The sequence below is a fragment of the Schizosaccharomyces octosporus genome (assembly GCF_000150505.1).
Source record: "Schizosaccharomyces octosporus yFS286 unplaced genomic scaffold supercont6.1, whole genome shotgun sequence".
Classification (NCBI taxonomy): Eukaryota; Fungi; Ascomycota; class Schizosaccharomycetes; order Schizosaccharomycetales; family Schizosaccharomycetaceae; genus Schizosaccharomyces; species Schizosaccharomyces octosporus.
This window is the reverse complement of record NW_013185619.1, coordinates 358,101-378,299: the sequence shown is the minus strand read 5'-3', so window position 1 is coordinate 378,299 and position 20,199 is coordinate 358,101. Positions and strand designations below refer to the sequence as shown.

Genomic DNA, 20,199 nt, shown 5'->3' with positions numbered 1-20,199 from the left:
AAAAAGTTTTCATTCACAGGAAAAAAAATGAATTAAACGAAACAAAACGAATCATAACATTCATGTCATTAAAAACTACCAAACGAAAGAGGTCTAATTAGTGTAAAAAATAAACTTAAAGAAAACAATAACCATCGAGCACACGAAAAAATCCTTCGTAATCGTGAACTAGAATGAGCTTTGGCTTATGAATTGTCTCCTGACATTGTAAAATCAAAAGATTCACCAAACAGATCATTTATGCTATCTGTAGAGGGAATGTCTGTAGGCAAAGCAAGAGAATTGTTACCAAAAGAGTTGTTTAAATGAGCTGCAAACGAGTTGTCATTGCCGAAAGCGGCACTATAATTTTCCTGTGTTTTGGTGTCTAATGTAGAGGAAGTAGATGGGGGATACGATGTATTCGGAGGCTTAGGTTGGTTTGAAGTCGGTGAAACTGCTTGTTGCTGTTGTTGTAAAAAGCCAAAATTACTGGGTATAGATCCTTGGGCCGTGTCTAAGCTGGGAAAAGACATATTCGATAAATTGTCTTGTGGAGAGTTAGACGTATTTCCTAAAACATTCGGAAGTAAAAACTCATTTGCTTGCAATGCCTGATCTGAGGAGGCTTCTTGAGGCATATTGAATTGGAAGGCATCGTTTTCACGAGAAACACCAGAAGGTAAACCAGACGGCAGATTTGGATATACTTCAGGACGTGCTTCATTACCAACAGATTCAATACCACCAGAAGTGGATTTAAGTTTGGGCGAAGCTGATGCGTTTGCTTTGGGTTCCATGCCATCAAAAGGTTTTACATCCGAAGATCCGAGAAAAGCACCTTCATTTGGCATGGGCTGAGAATTAAACGGGGAAAGGTTAAAATAGTTTCCCCCATTATTCTTGTTTTGAAATGTGTCAGACTGTAATCCCTGATCCAAAGCGCCGGTGTTTCCATTCGACGGAGTATAGTTGGCAGTTAGGTCTATTGGCAATTCCGGTTTTGCTGTTACATTGGTGGTAGTTTGGTCATTTTTCCCTTGTTCAGAAGCTTCTAATGTACGTAGGTCTCTTTCAAGTACTTTTTTAGCCTCTAAAAGACGAACCTCAATTAAATCGCAATAATCTTGAAATTTATGGCATTCCCCTTGTAGTTGAGTATGATATAATGCATTAGGAACATTAGCAAGCAAAGAGCGCAACAAATATCCAACGTTTAAGAAAATTTCATCCAAAACTATACCGAGCTGAGATGCATACTCTACAACTTCATGCTGGCTGGACTGCCCTTCCATTGGATTTACAAAGCTGATACAGACAAGAGCAAGCCTTACTTTTTTCAAAGAATACTAGATTCTTTGACTGTTTAGTCAGCCTCAAGCGATTATTTCTTTTACCAAGAATTTAGAGCAGATAGCTTTCTGTAGAGTAGTTTCCAAAAAAAAAAAAAGGTTCAATCACCTTACCTTTCGGCTCTTTGAAATATACGCTGCGTCTCGGTATATCGCGATAATACTGATTCGGTACTTTTAAGTAGGTACTTTGTGCGCGTTAGATGTACGCGTCAAGTACCTATGTAATGTCTCACTACAACATAAGTTGCTGAGTTTGCGACTTCAAAGCTAAATAAAATAAAAGTAAAAAAAAAAAAGAAGTTTAGAAAAGAAATGAGTTAAACCTCTTCTTGTTCTGAAAGTGGTAGTTCAACTTTGTGTTGAGTGGAGTAAAAGTATCGTTCGTAAAACCGACTGTCAAGGAATACGGAGAAAATAGAATATGACAAAAGAAAATAAGCAATGAAGCCTATAAAAATTAGACCTAAGATATGTCTGTTAGCCCATAAAATCAAAGAGGCATCTTTCTCGTGCCATGAAGATCCTTCATAAAAAGTGAAGTAAGATCTGTCGGAAAACTTGTAATCCTCTTCCAAGAGAACACGTATTTTCGCGGATGCAGAAGCGTCTTTCGGTAAATTATGTCGATAACGTTCCCATAGAAAGCTGATGGATAACGGACCTGTGCTAAACATAATGGTCGGATACGGAAAGACATAAGACTTTGCATTTCGTATAAGATTGCTTAAGATAAAAGAAAAAAAAGGGTGACCAGGAATAGTGCCCATAACGTCGTTGGATATGCCAACCGGGTTCGTCCTACGGAAGACAGCAGGATAGTATAATAGACTATCGAGGGGCTGTCGGCAGCCATCATCAAGGTCGATGTAGATGCCACCATAATGAAAGAGCACGAAATAACGGATTGCGTCTGCTCGCTGCACGTTGAAGGGATAAGTGTCAAAATACTTAAGAAACCATGGGTAATGTTCAACAATAAAGTTTCTGGACATTTCGTCAGTCCATAAAATATACTGATACTCAGGGTGCATGACTCGACAACTCTCTTGAGCAGCTTTCCATTTTTCTGGCACTGTATCTGTCTTCCATGTTTGGTGAATGATTTTAGGAATTAAGGGTTCTTGTCCAGAAACATTAGGGAGCCATTCTGGAACTTCAGAAAATTGTCCAGATCTATTTTTAGGAGCATGAGAGATCTGTTCTCTTAAGTCTTGAAGCTCGGCAGAAGGAATGATGTCTTTTTGATAATCATCCGTAAACATACAGAGCGCATTTCGAAACCAAAAAACGAGGAATCCAAGAAAAAAGAGATGAAACCACAAAAAGATTTTAATTTTGTGCCTGGCCGGTGTCATGTTGTCGGCGACGCGTATTTTGCAATAGAAGATATACGTATGTGTAGCTTAATTCAGCTTTAATCTATATCTCTCGTGGAAGAGATATTACAAAAAAATGCTTTCAACTTGCAATTGCCGTTTCCAGTAACTAATTTCCTCTTAGCAATAGTGGAAACTGTTTCGCATTAATTAATGCAAACAAAAATTGTAGGATGTAGTTTGTAGCGAAAATATGTTCTTTATATTTCAATAATTATTGAAATAAAAAAGTCTTTTTTTTTTTTACCAATCTGGTTTTCCAGGCTCATATTTTATGGGGGCTTCGCTGGCCAAATCGCGTGTTTTCTGTTTACCAAGGATTCCTTATTCTTGGTGCCCAATGATCACGCTATTTACTATTTAATAATTTATGCGCAAAGGCTTAGAATAATCGTTTCATAGTTGTTAATCGACAACTAAATTTTCCGTAAAGAATCTAATTGTATTTTTTTGCTCTTTCAAAACGTGCGCCTTTGTATATTCATGACGAGAGCACGTTTCGCAGCAAAAGATGCGATGCTACCAATAAAAAAGCTGGAGCATTGCAGCCTCTTTCTCAAAATTTTGTTTTCTTTTTCAATAACATTACATTTTTCAATATTTGTCCTGTCCTTTCAGTCGTATGGCTGAATTTGGAATCTTCATATTGCGAGTAAAGAAATCATTGACCCCATTCATTTGGCAATATTTGTTATTTGAGAAACTTTCTTATTCAACATAAAAGACCATTCATTCATTGAAAGCTTAAACAAAACTGAGAAGAAATCCTGCACAATGGGGGGAACAGCATGCTTTTATACTGCAAGCTCACCACGCCTTGAATGCATATAGTGCGCATACATATGAAAATAAATCCATAAATAAAAAAAGAAAGAATTAAAAAGCAATCTGCGAATTTTATATAGAGGATTCGAATATGACAGATTTAACCACCATTTGTTTACAGTGAAAAACGCGTTGACGCGTTTTCAGTAAGTACCAATTTGGGTAAGCGCGGTAAATCTTTAAATGCCCAAGGATTGAAAAGAATTATATACGAATTCAATAGAAATATACAAAAGACTAAACGGATCGTTGGTCTGAACAGCAAATGTAATTTCCTGTGTAAGGTATACTTTCAAAGTTGGAACACGTTTTTTCTACAATTTCTTTTTCCAACGAATGAATGAAGCATGGAGTGTATGATTTATATCTAAATTCATTAAAAATTGCTCTACTGGCTCTAACATTCCATACCATCCATCATTGCAGGTTTGGAGCGACAAGACAAAACCCAAGTACTCTCCTCTCAAGCAACTTTACTTGTCTTTCTCTTTTTTGCAATATGGAATTTCAAGCACTTGCTTCTAAAAGAATCCCATCAAATTTCTTTTTGCGCCTTTTCGTCTTCGTCTTCGTCTTTTCTTTTTTTTCTTTTGTAACCACTTATCCATTTCATTTCCCTTTCCCATTGTTCTGTTTCACTAATTATCGGTGATAATCTCTTATAAGCCTCTTGAGGCTTTCTACATTCATTGGAACTATGCGACGTTGCTCTTTTCTAACAAGCCTTTATTTACCTCTCGGCATTGAACACGACTATCCTGAGAAAATTGAATTCTGAGCCTCACTCTCTCTAGGGAACGGCCATTGCTATTCTTTCGAACACCCTTCTCTTGACGAGGAATGTTATTGTTTCATTGATTGTCATGGTTATACCCTGCGAACTTTTTTTTTTCTTTTTTTATTTTTTTTTTTGCGACTGCACCCCCTTAGCTACTTAGGATGGTAATAATCTTTAAAACAAAATTTCGCGAATCGCTAATATCAGCCATACACATGCCTGCGCATCAACAGTCAACATGCGCAAAAGAAATTTTGTCACTATTTGTGTTGTATTATGACTGGCAACTTTCCTAATGTTGATACTTTCATGACATATTTTTAGGACTCACCCTTACCCTCTCATAAATGGTAGTTGTGGGGACTTGCGTTCACCTGATCTTTACCAACCACCCAAAATAACTTTTCCTAGCAGGTTTTTGTATAAAAACCTAACATTAGGAAAGACCGTCTTTCTTATTTATTAGTATTTTTTACTCGAGCACTTGAGTAAGTCTAAAATTTTGTATCGTCTTTGGATGGCTTAGATTTTGAACGACCCAATACTAGGGGGATTTTTTTCTGATTGCTTTCTCCTTCAAAGAGAAAGGTCTATCTATGTTCATGTTTGAAACGAATTAAGCAAGCTACCCAGATGATTCTCATTTTGATTCGACGTTTTTTGCAGTTCCGTATACTAACTTCTTTCAAGGTTTCCCTTGTCTATTTATCTTTGCAACAATGAAGGCACTGATTCTCGTCGGCGGTTTTGGTACTCGTCTTCGTCCTTTGACTTTGACTTTACCAAAGCCTTTGGTTGAATTTGGCAACCGTCCCATGATTCTTCATCAAGTCGAAGCCTTAGCTGCCGCTGGTGTAACCGATATTGTCTTGGCAGTAAACTACCGCCCTGAAATCATGGTTCAAGCTCTCAAGAAGTATGAAGAAGAGTACAAGGTTAGAATTACCTTCTCTGTTGAGAATGAGCCTTTGGGCACCGCTGGCCCTCTTGCCTTGGCTCGTGATATTCTTGGTAAAGACAATTCTCCCTTCTTTGTTTTGAACAGTGATGTCATCTGTGAGTATCCTTTTGGAGATTTGGCCAAGTTCCACAAAGCCCATGGTGCCGAGGGTACTATTGTTGTTACCAAGGTCGAGGACCCCTCCAAATATGGTGTTGTTGTTCATTACCCCAACTCCGAATCTCTAATTGAACGCTTCGTAGAGAAACCTTCGGAGTTTGTCTCCAACAGAATCAATGCCGGTATTTACATTCTCAATCCTTCCGTGCTTGACCGCATCCAGCCTCGTCCTACTTCCATTGAGAAGGAAGTTTTCCCTGCCATGGTCAAAGACAAGCAATTGCACTCTTTCGATTTAGAGAACTACTGGATGGATGTTGGTCAACCCAAAGACTATCTCACCGGTACTTGCCTTTACTTGTCATCTTTGAGAAAGCACAAGCCTGAGTTGTTAGCCCCCGCCGGCCCTTCTATTATTGGCAATGTCTTGATTGATGCTTCTGCCACCATTGGCAAGAACTGCAAAATTGGCCCTAACGTCGTCATTGGTCCTAATGTTACAATCGGTGACGGTGTTCGCCTTCAACGTTGCGCTATCCTCAAGTCTTCTCGCGTACGCGACCATGCCTGGGTGAAGAGCACCATTGTTGGATGGAACTCTACTCTTGGATCATGGAGTCGTTTGGAGAATGTTTCTGTTTTGGGTGACGACGTAGTCGTCAATGATGAAATCTATGTCAACGGCGGTAGCATCTTGCCCCATAAGAGTATTAGTGCCAATATTGAAGTCCCTGGTACTATTGTTATGTAAATCTGCTTGTGTATAAGACTCTTTTCTTCTTTTACATGGACTTACCTCTTCCGTTCTATTCTTTTCCATCTTTGTACCTAATTCTACTCTTTTTTCCTTTTTATCGCCCTTTTTTAATTCTTTTAAAATCACACACTCTTTTTCCTATCTCTTCTTCTTTTATTGAATTAGTAAAGGATGCAGGTTTCTGTCTTTTTAATTATCTCTGGTTGCAATAGAAATGGAGATGATTGTATACATTTGTTCAGTTAACTCGATTTGTTAGAAAGGCAGTTTAATTTAGCAAATTTGAAGAGCTTTTTCTTTGCTGATATGGTTTTCTTGTGATTTTTTACCAAGTAGTAAGGCAATTATCTTTGTTGTGTTGAATTCACCAATACTGCGCCTGATAGTTGTGAAAAGTATTAAAAAGATAATCAATTCAATGAATTCTAAGATTTTATTTATTTTTACTTACTTATTTGACATAAGTGAACCAAAATGTAGTTTTTAAGCCCATTAAGTGTTTCTGAGCTGTATCCATCATCAATAGTATATATAACTTATACATAAATATCCAACAAAAAGACAGGAATGACAGTATTATTTTTTTTCATTAGACGATTTATTTGGTTTTCGTCGAACATATTTCTTTTTCGCCAAAGCAGGGTTGGGAGGGGGTCTTGAAGGTCTAGGGGTGGATGGTTTTTCAACAATTTCTTCGGGTTTGTCATTTGACTTCCGGTATTTGGAGCGATTAAGAGATCCTACATTCTGGTTTCCACTTTCGAATTGGACTTCACGTTTGATGAGAGATGCAAACTTGGTATCTTTGGTGAACATACGACGCCAACCTTCAATCTGTTCATGAGTCATAGCGTTATCCACTTGTTTAATAAGATCAGCACGTTCCTTTGTTTTTCTAGCGCTTTGTTCGAAGACTTTAGGATCTTTCTCATAAGCACTCAATAATACTTGATTAATATAGCGCTGGTAGTCGTGGGCAATACTGGGAGTTGCTTCAGGATCATCATCTTGAACACCAGGATCTACGGGTGCAACTGCATCAGTGTTATCATATGTATCATCATACTCGTCATCTTCGGCCAACGCAAGCAAGTCAAGAATTCTTGCTTTTTGGTTGCTAGGAGCAGAAGACTTCCAAAAATCGTCCTTTAATGGTTTCTTGTTTACATAAATATTTTCTGGATCAACATTTAATAAATCTAGACGATCTTGTTCTTGTGAAGATTCCACATTAGCAGAGGATGGAGCATGGTTGGGGACGATTGCTTTGACAGTATCATTGAATTTCAAAGGAACTGGAGGAGCTGAAGGAGGAGGTGGATGAGAGGAAGAAGAGGATTCATCAGGGATAGTAGAATTCGTTAATATGGCTTCGCAAGCTAGGTCCATTTGACCATTGCTGTGGGCAAGATAGTCAGCGGCTTTTTCTATGGTTAGTTGGGGGAAAAGTTCGACAAGATTCTGAACGTCATTTGAGTCGACACCAAAAGTATTGGAAGTGTCGCGAGAGACAGTAGAAGCCTGTTTCGCCTGTAATTGTCTGTAATGTTTAAGAGCGTTGTCCAACATCATGCGAATTTCAGGGTTACCATGATCCTTGACGCGTTTCAAAAGGGTTTGATCCTCCAAAATGACGACAAGACATTGTTGTAATTCGTGGGAATCCAAAAACATTTCTAGATAAAAGAGTAAAGATGAATCGGAAGTATGGTAAAGGCAATGCTGAACAAGACGCTTTAGCCAAAACTCTTTTTCCATCTCTTCCACATTATTAGGATTGTCTATGTTTTGACGGATGACTTTGGAAAGAATGGGTAAGAGATCGAGTAAAGCGGGATAATATACAGAGGAGGACATGCAATGCACGGCTGTCCAAACGATAAAAAGGCGACAAAGGTCGATGGAAAAAATCTTTTCAAAACTTTGAAAGTATTGAGTAAATTGTAAAGCCATTCCATCCGAGTCGGACTCTTTACAAAACGACCAAGCAAGATTCTTGACGGTGTCACTAGAAGTGAGAAAGCATGCGCAGACCTGCATGATTGTTTTGGGAGTTATTAAATGAGATTTTAAACAGCGGTGTAAGAGATATATCAAATGAATTTCGTCCTGCTCGTTTCTATGGAGGTGATGACTTCCTGCTTGCTGCCAAACTTGGTCCATCTGAGCAGCTACCAATTCGACAGCTGCGGGAGCTAAATTTTTCCAAGCATCGTCTTTTGTGCTTAATAATTGTTGCACAAGACCTGCTTCTAAGGAAGCCACATTCTTATCCATGGCAGGAATAGGTAGGAGATTGGCAAGTCAAGCTAGAGGCATGCTTGCTCTTCTCTGAGCTGAATAGCGTATCACTAGAGTTGGTTAAACAACAAGAAGAGGAAAAGTCAGAAAGGAGAGGTTGTAAATTCAATTCAATTCAATTAGATCCAATGGAATGAAATTAAAAGAAAAGAAAAGATGGAAGGAAAACAAAGGGACCGAGAGAGTGAGAGAGAAAGAATGAACCAACCAGATGGAGAAATAGACAAACGAGCCAAGTGAGCTTATAGAGAAGAGTTGAGAGAGGAATAGAGACCGGAAAGAGTTGACTTTATAACCGGAAAATCTATTGGGACTCAAATACGAGTTTTGCTTTGCAGGCACTGTATTTTTGTAAGAATGGTTCTTAGAACAATATCGCTGTATAATTTATTTTCTATGATATATATCATATTTAAGAGAAATATTAATATGTATTATCGTCTTGAGTAACTAGGTCGTTTCATGAATACGAAGAAAATAAAGAGAGAGACTCAGAGTGTGTATGCCTGTGTGTGTATATGCGAGGATGCAAAATTGACGATACTAGTAAAAGTGGGTTTCCATAAATTTTTATATACATTTTTTTTTCTTTTCGACGTTTACGATTCTTGGTAAACTTGAATATTCATCGTATTTCATACATGCTTCTTCAACAGCTGTACGTTAAAATCGTGTTGAGCAACTTTAAAAGCTTAACATGAATATTACATTCGCTTGTCAAAAGAGAGTCAACCGTTATAATATATTTACATCGTAAAGCAAGGATTTTCACTGATGGATTCATATCAATCAAGATCGACGTTTGGTCGACAAATTGTCTAGCGAGCTAAAAGATGGAAATCATCAATTGCAAATTCTCATCCACTAGACTGAAAGAACATATTTTGGATCCACCCAAGCGCAGTCAAGAGTGGTTGAATTGATATCAAAAAGAAGCATGTAAAACGAAATTTTGATTTTGCAGATTTCCGAGGTTTAGGACCTGGAAAAGTATAGTATACCAAAGCAAGGCATAGCATAGCATAGCAAAATAAGGACAAGGACAACCATAGCATGCATTTTTAGTGATTCTTGATAAAAAAAAAAAAAAAAAAAAAAAAAAAAAAAAAAAGTCAAAAGAGGCTATCGAATGTGCATTTCATAAGCAAAAAGGAAAATGATATGACAAGTGCTGCTGTAGTAAAGGCGAATTTCTTTTTCAATTTGACAACAAATTTGCATCTGGAGGCTCATTTGACCTGCGATCCTGATGAACAAGATCAATCTCTTTCTCTTTCTCTCTTTCTCTTTCCCTGTCTCTTTTCCTCGTAAACAACTACCACGTCATGTGGACAACCAACTCCGATATACGAAAAACAAGAATTTTAGCAAATCCACTAGACATTAGGATAAAATGAAAACAGAAAAGCATTTAAATAGCTAGAAACAATAAAAATAGAATAACTATAACAGTAGAAATACCAGGTAAATGCTTTCCATGATGAAATGCCATTATTCCTTTTATATTTATCCATCCTCTGTAAAATTATATATCTTTTCGAGATTTAACATTTTGTCCCCTTTTCACCTCCTTAAGCTTATCTATATCTCGTTAACCTTGTTACCTGGGACGAAGAAACATTGATATCAAGATACGTAATCCGAGGCACCAATTTCATTAGCATAGCACTGCTAGGGCTAAGCGGTTTCCCAATATAGTAGTAGCATTGATGAGCGCCGCCTCAAAAGGCGAATTTGCAAGCTCTGCAAGCTCTTGGATTATCAAATTTCTATCTATATACGAAATTTCAAGATTATCTTGTAGATGAAGAATAGCTGTTGAATGCAGAAGCAGAAAGGCCGAAAAACAAAAGTCAATTGGCATTTTGAAACGCATATAGCCTTGTTTTTATTTATAAAAGAAAAGAATTGATTTTTTAATTTTAAATAAGTATATAAAATTCGAGATATTCCCAAAGCACCAAGAGGGAGCTATCAGTTCTTTGTCCTGTACTTGATCAATTTATCAACTTGCCGTAAACCAACTACCAAAAGTTATTACTCTGTGAGAATAGAACTATTGAGACAATTGAAGAGAGCTGAATACACCAGCAGCTTCTCCATCCAAGCTAAGCTCTCTTGACGAGTATCCTGTTTTCCTCCATTTTCAAAAACGTTGCCAATCCTTCTTTGTACAAGGGTTCACGTTTCAGGACTCTTCTTTTTTGTTTTTGCTGATTGCAATTGATTTTTCTGTTCGATTCTTCCTTCCTTTTGCCAGTTTGCTTTTCCTCCCCCTCCCCCAAAAAGAAGTCTTGTATATCATATCTATCGATTCTTGTCTTTGAATCCAATCCACGCCTTGCTTTCGAATTGGTCGCTCTACTTTGGTCCAATTCCTTTTCTTTACATAGTTCCTTTCTTTTTTTTTCGGTCCCTTTTTGGTGGCTTCTCGCCCGGCCATTGCTTGTCAAAAGTATTTTAGTCTGACTGTTTTGGTTCCCGCGCGTTTTTCGTTTTTGTAATTATCAATCCGACTTTTCTTCCCTATAAAAATAAAAGGGTTTGATTCTTGATTTCGTTTGGCTTTCCTTTTTCTCCCCCTTCACGACAAATCCCTTCACATATCTTCTGTTCTGTATTCTTGGATCTCTTTTGTCCTTCGTCCCTATATTTTGACCTTTTCCTTTTTTTTTTCTTGAATGCTAAGGCGTTTCTGTTCCTTTTGCGTTCACAATTGTAATCTCTAATTCGTTCCTGCACAGATTCCTCATTGTATCATCGTTATCCCAAGCAGAGCATACAATTATTCTCTGTTTGTCTTGAAAATTCTTTTTTTTTATTTTTTTCCCTTTTGAATACACATATTTATCTTTTCCCCCTTTCCTTTAACATTATTACTCTTTGATTTTTTCCCGTTCTTGGTGAGTTTGTTCTGTTCTTCTTTTTGGAATGATCACAATGTCTATTGCTCCTTCCGCTACTGCAAAACGTATGGAGCGTCCTCTTGATAACCGTAAAACGGTCAAATCGCCTTTGCCCAAGCTAGCGCAAGATCATGTTGCTCCTGTAAAAAGTATGCCAAATATCTTATTTCTCTGATTTTTCCATATTAACATCTCTCCTTCTAGATTTACAACATGTTCCCTGTAAGTTCTTTCGCCATGGTTCGTGTACTGCAGGTGAGAATTGTCCTTTTAGCCATTCTCTTGAAACAGAGCGTCCTGTTTGTAAATACCATTTAAAAGGAAATTGCAAATTCGGCACTAAATGTGCTCTTTCCCATTCACTCCCAGTCAATGACTCTACAATCTCCTCTGGTCTCCCTTCGGAAACCACACCCCTTCCAAATCATCTTCCATTTGGTAATTCTTTGAAACATATGCAAAACTCTTCCATTTCCTCTTCGTTTCCCCAGAAAATCCAAAGAACCGCCTTTGATCAAATGGATATGAAGGGCTCTATCAACATGAAAGGTAATCTTCTCAATCCTGGTTTTTCGGCGTCACCTCCGTCTTTTTCTTCCTTCAGTCATTCTCCAGGACACTCATCTGCGTCTTCTTATCTAAATAATTTTACATCTACTCAGTCACTATTAGGGACCGCAAATCATGGTAAACAACTCGATGATTATTCTGCCGACATTAATTTAGGATTGGCTTCCTCTATGAATGGTGTTTCTATTGCATCCTCCTTGGCTACCTCGCCTTCTTCGTTTGGCGCTGCATCAAGTGCGTCCTCAAACAATTTTAATGGTTCCAAAGGGCTTCTACATCAACAAATGAGTAATGAAAACAGTCGAGATTATTTTTTCCGTCAACCATCTCTGTTAGCCGCCTATGCAAATCGGACTAACGAAAAAGCTACGTCTTTTCCAAAGTTGCCTGCAGAAATGATGAAGGCTAACGTACCCTTACAAAGTCCTCAACCAAATGGCAAGGTTAATAGCAATCTCCCTAAACGTCGCCCTTCCATTAACCATTCTCTTACAGGGATTCAACTTTCGTCAGGTGCTACACGTCGATATGCAGTTCGCAGTAATTCGTATGCTGACGCCTTTCCCTCGGTGGTCTCTACGAGTTTGCCAAACCGTGTGGATTTAAATCACCAAATGGACATGAGTGATGATGAACAAAAGTACTTGAGTACTCCAATGAGTAGCTTTGACGAGTCATTTTTGGGTTCGTCTCCCATTGGTAAAACGAATTCAAGTATGAAACAGCTATCTACTCCTTTGTCTATGACAAGTCCTACTTTTACGTCTCGTCTCCCCACAAACACGTTGCAGAACAGTAGATTTGGTGCTTATTTTTCAAAACATAAGTACGTTGACACGAATACCGGTTCTAGTAGTTCTAGTAGAACCACGACTCCCCAGCAACCGGGCGTTGCTGGTACCCCGATGAAAATGCCTTCTTCATTTGGTGTCCGTGAAGAATCCGTGTTCAGCTCTCCAATAAATGAATTAACCAGACCGCAGCATGTTGCAAGGCTTAAGAGTGAACCAATTTTTAGAGCCGATTCTATGTCACCTGTAACTACTGGAGGAGCTAATGAAACCAAGAATGATTATACATTGAGTCCAGGAAGCAATGGATTTTCACGAGTATCTGTTGCAAACAACTCACCTGCTTGGAGCTCAACACTAGAAGAAGAAACAACCTTCCAGATGGATGACTGACTATCTCAACCTGCCCTTTAACAAACGTAGAGAGCTTTAAAATCATAAAATAGTTGTTTGATGATTATAAACAACACGTTATTTGCAACTGATTTGTCCATGATTTCCCAAAAAATATTCCTTATTATGTATGTCAAGGGTAAATCCAGCCGTCGATCTTGAAATATATATTGGACGTTTGCATTTTGTTTGTGGAATGAATTATAAGAGAATGAAACAACATAAAGGATGTATTTGTACGGGATGCATTATATATCCATGAACTTGGTGCTACGAAAAAGAAGGTAATGCATCAGATGTTCTATAAAATAAGCCGAATACCCATAAAAGGGATGTCGTTGGGAAACGAACGTTCTTACTTCGGTAAAAAGTGAGATTTATTGTTATGCTTGTTGAATATTCCAAAGAAAAGATTAAAATTTATTAAGATGATTGATTTAAGGGCCGTTTTGTCGCTCTTGATAAAAAAAGGTAAATATCTTTGACAAGAACGATTTTTATTTTAAAGCGCGTAAAGATTTATTGTTCGTGCGGAAACGCTTACTTCGTCTATAGCTGTAATTTAAAGATTTAATTAATGTATTAATTTAAGATGGATACAATGATGAATAAAATAAGAAATTAAATTTTTGTAAACATGGTTTACTTGTAGCTACTGGCAATTACCACATAGAGGAAGAAGGGGAATTGTGTTGAAGCTCGAAAGACAAAGTGATAATAATTAAAACAGATCAGATCACGCTTGGATGTCGCTGCGAAAATGGTTTAGCAAGTGAAAGCATTAAGTTTGTTGTAAACCGGGCGATTGGGAAGGGGTGACCACACACGGCGGCTGTTGATTCTATCATTTCGGCGTTTTACATCACGTAAAAGAGCTCGCTCATCTTTAAGAAGGACGGTTACACGAACTCTTGGACGTCTCTGAACAGCATGGCCACCTCGACCTCGAGTAACCAGTTTTTTTAAATAAGTAGCTTTTCCAACCCATGCTTGATCTATGTAAAGAGTTTTCTCATCAAGACCAGCCTTCGTTACGGCATCCTCGCGAGCCTTCACAAGAGCTGAAGCGATAGATTTGGAGACACGTTTTTCGGAAAACTTCATTTGTAAGAGAGCATGGTAAAAAGGTTTTCTAGAAATTTGGCGACACAGGTTGCCTGCTTTTTTCAGAGATGAGCGAAGAATTTTCGACTGATGAGTGTGGGATGGATCCATGGTTAAAAGACGCTTTGTAGATATCCGTTTCCATGGACGTGATTTTTGCTCAGGTGTTTTACTAGAAGATATCTGAGATTGTTCTTGTAGGGAAGAAAAAATACTAGATCCTGTTCGCTCTCCGGTCTCTAATGAGCCTGGGGCTTGATTCCATGCACGAGGCGTCTGAGAGAAGCATCGAATTGGACGAAAGGTATGAAGTTTGAAAGATTGTAATGATAAATTTCCATAGATACCTAAATTACTCACAAAACGGTTGCTCATTTTGGGCAAATAGATCGAATTAGTCCAAATACTCATTTCGAAACGCTGCCAAAATGTTGAATAAAAATTAACTAAATAGAGATCAAAAGAAAATGAAACTCTTTATTCACAACATAAACAACCTCAAAATATAAAAGACCGTGTCCCCTTTATGAAATTGGAGAAAAGCCAGGTCTTGCTCAAAGTTACCAAATAACAGAATACGATAACTCGCCCAAATTACTTAAATTTGTTTACCAACAGTAAGTATTGACTCGCTAAACTTATGGAGCGCCAAACAACAATAGAGAACAAAGTATAAAATAGTTCGTAAAATGGAAGGTCCACTATAAGGTGTTATCATCAATTCCATTGTAAACAAAGTGCTTCTCTACGCGATTACTATTAAATTCAGGTATTTCACGGTAGTTTAGACGTAGAGACGATATTTTAAAGAAACAAATGGTTTTTATTTGGTTCTTTATTGCTTAAAACGAATAAATTGCTATGATTTATAAAGACTTGAGCAAAGAGAGATTGAATTCTGTGTACTAGAAAACGTCTCCGTTGATTCCGAAAAAGAATTAAAGCGATGGAAAAGGTAGCTGTATCCAACCTGGAGCATAATCCGCAAGAGGGTGTGAAGCTAAGCACGTTAGAAATATGGGATCAACTGAAGAGTACCACAGACGCTCAAGAAGTGGTGTTTGATGATATCCCAGATGAGGACTTGATTCATAGTATGACAATTCATCAACGGAAACAAATAGACAACTATTCTGGAAACTATGCCGTCGATGAATGGGATGATGACATGAATAATTACAACATAACCCCAAACAGAAATGCTCCCGCTAGTCCAGAAGCTCTGAAATCAAAGGCGACCCCAAGCAAAAAGCAAGTCAGGATGCGAGAGAGACTTGCAGATGCAGATGAGAATGATACGGAAAATAATTGGAGGTCTCTCCCAGATATTCCCACTTTTCAAGAGCTCGTATCCGCGTCTGTTAATTTGCCCAAAAATATCATTTTCGGGGGATATAACGACTTTGAACAATATATAAGCGTGCATTATAAGCTGCTTCGAGAAGATGCGATTTCTCCTCTTAGGGAAAGTGTGTTGAGTTACAAGAAAGATCCAACTCGTATATCCTCTTCTGCTTTTGTTGTTTATGACAACGTTCGTATTGTTGGACAAATAATTGCTCCTCGCTCGGTCGTCACCAAACTTTCGTTTACTGTTCGAGCACAAAAGCGGATATCTTGGTCCAGAAGTCGACGCTTAATTTCCGGAAATATTGTTCTTTTGAGTCAAGACAACTTTGAGCATATTCGGGTGGGTACGGTTTGCTCTCGTCCATTGAGCGGGTTGAGGAAATATCCGCATGAAATTGATGTTTTCTTTCACGATTTAAATTTTGAATTGGATTCAAGAAAAAAATTCGTAATGATTGAAGCGACGTCTGGCTATTGGGAAGCTTATAAACATGTATTAACTAACCTTCAAAAAATTTCTGAGCATCGTTTTCCTATGAAAGATTATTTTGTTAGTTGTAAGCCAAATTCTGAAATCGCTAGGTATGTACAACATAATCCCCTAATGCGAATCAATTCAGTATTAGGAAGCTCTCAGTCTCTTATCGATATCTTGGAACCTTTTCCTTCTTCCGAAGATTACTTGTTGGACAAGTCGCAATTAAAAGCATATCAGTCGATACTTTCGCGAAAACTAGCGCTTATACAAGGGCCCCCTGGAACAGGAAAAACTTTCGTCGCTTTGAAGGCAATTCAAACTCTTTTAGAAAATTCAAACTCGAATGTATTGCCCATTGTGGTGGCATGCCAAACTAACCATGCGGTTGACCAAATCCTTCTTCAACTTTTGCGCGAAGGCGCGTCGGTTATACGACTCGGCAGACGTACTAACGTCCCTGAAATTAAAGAGGTATCTGTTTATGAAAAGATCAAGTCAGTCAGAAACACATTTTCTAGGTTTATTAAGGATTTTAAGAAGAAAAAAGGTCGCCTTATGAAACAAATGCTAAACATCATGTCAAACTTCTCAAGTGAGTACGTTACACTTACATATTTACATAGCCAAGGAATTATTACTACTGCTCAATTACAGTCACTCGTAGAAAATTCTGCTTGGGTAGATACTGTTTTTGATGATGACGACTCAGCAGAAGAAAAGCAGATTGAATCTTGGTTAGGTGAGATGAAAATAGACTTGGTTACACCAAAAGAAATCGTTCACGGTACTGAAGAAGAGCTTCAAATTGAAGCAGAACAACTAGAAGAATTAGAGCAAGAAACAAAGGAAAGCCTTATCGATGAAGATGAATTGCATGGCGTTTTCGTAGAGTTTAAACGAAAGTTCGATTTCTATGAAAAAGTTCAACTTCATAGTAAAGAGTTCAAAGGCTTTTTAGCATTTGAAAACATCTGGGATATTCCAGAATTTAGCAGAGGCATGGTTTATAAACATTGGCTTCAATTAGCTTATGAAAATGCAGAGTCTGAATTGAGACGTTTGCACAGGGTTTATATCAAATTGGATAAAGAAATATCTAGTTGTCATAACAAACGTGTCGCTGCTCTTCTTCGTAATGCTAATGTTGTCGGGATGACAACGACAGGCCTAAACAAGTATCGGCATATCTTGGAAAGCATCCGACCTAAGATTTGCTTCATTGAAGAAGCGGCAAATATTCTTGAAGGACCAGTTATACCTGCCGTTTTTCCATCCTTAGAACAATTAATTTTAATCGGAGACCATAAACAGTTGCGTCCAAGCTGCTCTACTTTCGCACTTGCTGGACCTCCATTTAACTTGTCTATTTCAATCTTTGAACGTTTGGTGGAAAACGGAATGATTTGTGATATGTTGAGTATACAAAGGCGTAAGTTGTTGAACTAAGTCCCGATATTTGTTATTAACATTAACAGGTATGCATCCACAAATTCGACAATTAGTAGATTCAGTCTACTTCGGCTTATCTGATCATTCAGTAGCGAAAATAAGACCTACTGTTCCAGGAATGGGACAACTACGAAGATACTTTTTTACTCATGCCAACTTTGAAGAAACTGATGGGTCTTCTTCTAAATTCAACGAATTTGAAGCTAAAATGCTTGTACAGTTTGCTTCTTACCTGATCCTTCATGGCGTGAATCCACTTCAAATTACATGCCTAACATTCTATGGTGCTCAGAAAAAGTTAATAGAGAATCTAATATCGAAACACTTACCAGATGAAAAAGAAAACATGAGAGTTGCTACCGTCGATGGCTACCAAGGCGAAGAAAATGATGTGATACTTCTATCTTTAGTGCGAAACCATGATCAACGGTCTGTGGGATTTTTGGTTTCGACTTATCGTGTTTGTGTCGCTCTTTCACGAGCAAGACGTAAGGAAATAATATACCATAATGCCTACTGACATCTCATACAGGTGGTATATATATGTTTGGAAATGCCGAAATGGTAGCAAATACAAACCCCCTTTGGTGGGACGTGATTAATACCTTAACTCAGGACGAGGAGCTTCCTGGGCTTGGGGATTACCTTCCTCTAGAACCAAAAACAGGGGCTGATGAAGTTTATGTATACGGTATGCGAGACCAGATTCGGTAGCTTTGATTGCTAACTATTTGTAGAACCGAGTGATTTATTTGAACTTAATATGAAATTGCGCGCTTGACTAGCTGGAAAAGATAAATGAAGCTAGTGCATTGTGCGAATGTGTTGGACGTTTCATGAGAAAAGCACAATGAAAGGTGTTGTTAATGAACAGTTACTAACGTTTGGAATAGCTTTATTTGTATAAAATGAATGGATGAAATAGCACTTCCAAGTGATTTTGAATGATTTGAATGATGGAAGGTAAACGACGAAATGAATTCCCTAAACTAATAACAATAAATAATTTTTTAAACATGGTTGATTACGAGGGACGAGTTTTGGAAGGATTAGGCTTCGAGGAAGAGTAGAAGACGGTATAAAGGATAACAGCAATCACAAGGATTATACAGGCTTTGATGTAATAGGATGGAGAAGAAGGTTCCCAGAAGCTGGTAATGTGAGACGAAGTACTTTTTTTTTGGTATGGAGTAGAACCTGTAGACTCCAACACTTTTGAAGAAGAACGATATCTGGAGGAACGAAGTGAAGCTTCCGATTGCTTACGACTGTCGACAAGCTGAGACGAAATATCCTATAAGGTATTAGTAGTGATTAAATTGTAATGAATTAGCATACCTCTTTCTTAAAATTTTGGATAGAAGCCATGCAGTTCTGAATATTGAAGAAAGCCGAATCTATAAGGGAGTCTGTATGAGCAAAGTGGGACTGAGTTTTCTGAAAAGCTGCAACAAAATAATTATCAGAAAATTTTTCAGGAGAAGAGGATCGTGATAAATCGTTCGGGGAAGAAAGAGACTGAGGTAAGAGACTGGAACTGGCGATGTGTTAGTAGAACAAAGAAATCATACAAAGCTAGACAAGACATACTCTACAGATAAATCAGTAGATATATCATCAATACTAGTGGAATATAAGGGAAGACTTGAAGGCATCGACTGTGTATCGAGCGATGTTACAGGCACATTGATAAACGCCTCTACGAGATCGCGAGCATCATGTTTCGAAAGCTGGTGATTTGGATCATTTTTGACAAACTCATAGGCTAATTTTGTTATTTCCTTTTTCATCCAAGGGTTTATGTGAAACATGTCGCTGTAATGGATATCTAGGAGAGTAATGAGTTCTGGGACAGAGATCTTTTCGTAAAAGCAGTTAGATATAATAGAGCATGAGCATACAAAATACAAACCTTTTCATGTGGGAGCTTCGATATTTGGTCAATCATCTTTTTGTGGTCCATTTTTCGAGAGTCCAATATTTGCATTGGAGACTGCACCTATTTCTTGAAATGAATACTGGCAGGATATCAATAAGAAATGTTAATATCCTATGTATTTATTATGTTTTCTTTTAGAGCCCTTAGAAACTGCTGATACCAAGAAGAACCGAGGAAAACGTTAAACCGACACAATTACTGTAAAACTTAAAAGTTACGAGAGTCTTCAGTATATCATTCTAGAAAAGAATCTCTAAGAGAATCCTAAAACAAAAAAACCCGGAATAGACAAAAAAAAGTGATATAAATTAAAAGATTTGTCGTTGCAGTGTTTACTTGTTATGTTACAGTGACTTAACGAGACGACATGTGTTACCAGGAAAGTAAGAGGAAGAAGTGTAGATATAATGTTTTTAGACTGGATACTAATGTATGAAACATTGGAATGATCATCAAAATAAATATTTATAAGTCCATTCTGGAGTTGGAGAACGAGAAAATTGGACGGTCTGTCACAAAATTCTCTCATTCTGAACACCTATTAGTCTATGCTTCGTAAGCTTCTTTATCTCAGACTTCCCTTTTTTGTTACATAAAAGCATAACAATCGTGGAAAGTTTGCGGTTGGCGGTTTAAAACGAAAAGAAATATTTTTGGTAATGAAGCTGATGGAAATATGATTTTATCGTAAGACGACCGTAACTAAAAGAGCGGACAGGTAAAGTGCCTTTCTGCTGGCGTTACTATTCTTTTGGAAGCATGGAGTGGGCGTATGGTCAACATTGGAT

General features: G+C 37.8%; 9 protein-coding genes across 9 annotated transcripts; 4 read left to right on the top strand and 5 right to left on the bottom strand.

The window, feature by feature from the left end:
* Positions 1 to 1,442, bottom strand: SOCG_02792 (uncharacterized protein). Its single transcript, XM_013161282.1, has one exon. The coding sequence runs from the start codon at positions 1,272 to 1,274 to the stop codon at positions 186 to 188; it is 1,089 nt and encodes a 362-aa protein (XP_013016736.1). The 5' UTR covers positions 1,275 to 1,442; the 3' UTR covers positions 1 to 185.
* Positions 1,377 to 4,586, bottom strand: SOCG_02791 (mannosyltransferase). The gene is made up of 2 exons (XM_013161281.1): positions 3,947 to 4,586; positions 1,377 to 3,902 (listed from the first exon to the last, which is right to left on the bottom strand). The coding sequence occupies exon 2, from the start codon at positions 2,687 to 2,689 to the stop codon at positions 1,652 to 1,654; it is 1,038 nt and encodes a 345-aa protein (XP_013016735.1). The 5' UTR covers positions 2,690 to 3,902; positions 3,947 to 4,586; the 3' UTR covers positions 1,377 to 1,651.
* SOCG_04968 (uncharacterized protein) lies at positions 3,070 to 4,685 on the top strand. The gene has a single exon (XM_013162388.1). It carries the CDS (start codon positions 3,876 to 3,878, stop codon positions 4,185 to 4,187), a length of 312 nt encoding a protein of 103 aa, XP_013017842.1. The 5' UTR covers positions 3,070 to 3,875; the 3' UTR covers positions 4,188 to 4,685.
* SOCG_02790 (mannose-1-phosphate guanyltransferase Mpg1) lies at positions 4,619 to 6,584 on the top strand. The gene is made up of 2 exons (XM_013161280.1): positions 4,619 to 4,801; positions 5,004 to 6,584. The coding sequence occupies exon 2, from the start codon at positions 5,033 to 5,035 to the stop codon at positions 6,122 to 6,124; it is 1,092 nt and encodes a 363-aa protein (XP_013016734.1). The 5' UTR covers positions 4,619 to 4,801; positions 5,004 to 5,032; the 3' UTR covers positions 6,125 to 6,584.
* SOCG_02789 (CUE domain-containing protein Cue3) lies at positions 6,491 to 9,496 on the bottom strand. Its single transcript, XM_013161279.1, has one exon. The coding sequence runs from the start codon at positions 8,405 to 8,407 to the stop codon at positions 6,707 to 6,709; it is 1,701 nt and encodes a 566-aa protein (XP_013016733.1). The 5' UTR covers positions 8,408 to 9,496; the 3' UTR covers positions 6,491 to 6,706.
* A 909-nt stretch (positions 9,497 to 10,405) lies between these two features.
* SOCG_02788 (zf-CCCH type zinc finger protein) lies at positions 10,406 to 13,691 on the top strand. The gene is made up of 2 exons (XM_013161278.1): positions 10,406 to 11,486; positions 11,542 to 13,691. The coding sequence occupies exons 1-2, from the start codon at positions 11,363 to 11,365 to the stop codon at positions 13,089 to 13,091; spliced, it is 1,674 nt and encodes a 557-aa protein (XP_013016732.1). The 5' UTR covers positions 10,406 to 11,362; the 3' UTR covers positions 13,092 to 13,691.
* Positions 13,603 to 14,763, bottom strand: SOCG_02787 (ribosomal protein subunit L22). Its single transcript, XM_013161277.1, has one exon. It carries the CDS (start codon positions 14,604 to 14,606, stop codon positions 13,857 to 13,859), a length of 750 nt encoding a protein of 249 aa, XP_013016731.1. The 5' UTR covers positions 14,607 to 14,763; the 3' UTR covers positions 13,603 to 13,856.
* Positions 14,764 to 14,865: 102 nt separating this feature from the next.
* SOCG_02786 (helicase Required for RNAi-mediated heterochromatin assembly Hrr1) lies at positions 14,866 to 19,448 on the top strand. Its single transcript, XM_013161276.1, has 4 exons — positions 14,866 to 17,452; positions 17,499 to 17,960; positions 18,005 to 18,163; positions 18,210 to 19,448. The coding sequence occupies exons 1-4, from the start codon at positions 15,142 to 15,144 to the stop codon at positions 18,251 to 18,253; spliced, it is 2,976 nt and encodes a 991-aa protein (XP_013016730.1). The 5' UTR covers positions 14,866 to 15,141; the 3' UTR covers positions 18,254 to 19,448.
* SOCG_02785 (uncharacterized protein) lies at positions 18,391 to 19,725 on the bottom strand. The gene is made up of 4 exons (XM_013161275.1): positions 19,385 to 19,725; positions 19,063 to 19,331; positions 18,811 to 19,009; positions 18,391 to 18,766 (listed from the first exon to the last, which is right to left on the bottom strand). The coding sequence occupies exons 1-4, from the start codon at positions 19,457 to 19,459 to the stop codon at positions 18,497 to 18,499; spliced, it is 813 nt and encodes a 270-aa protein (XP_013016729.1). The 5' UTR covers positions 19,460 to 19,725; the 3' UTR covers positions 18,391 to 18,496.
* Between the last annotated feature and the right edge of the window lie 474 nt (positions 19,726 to 20,199).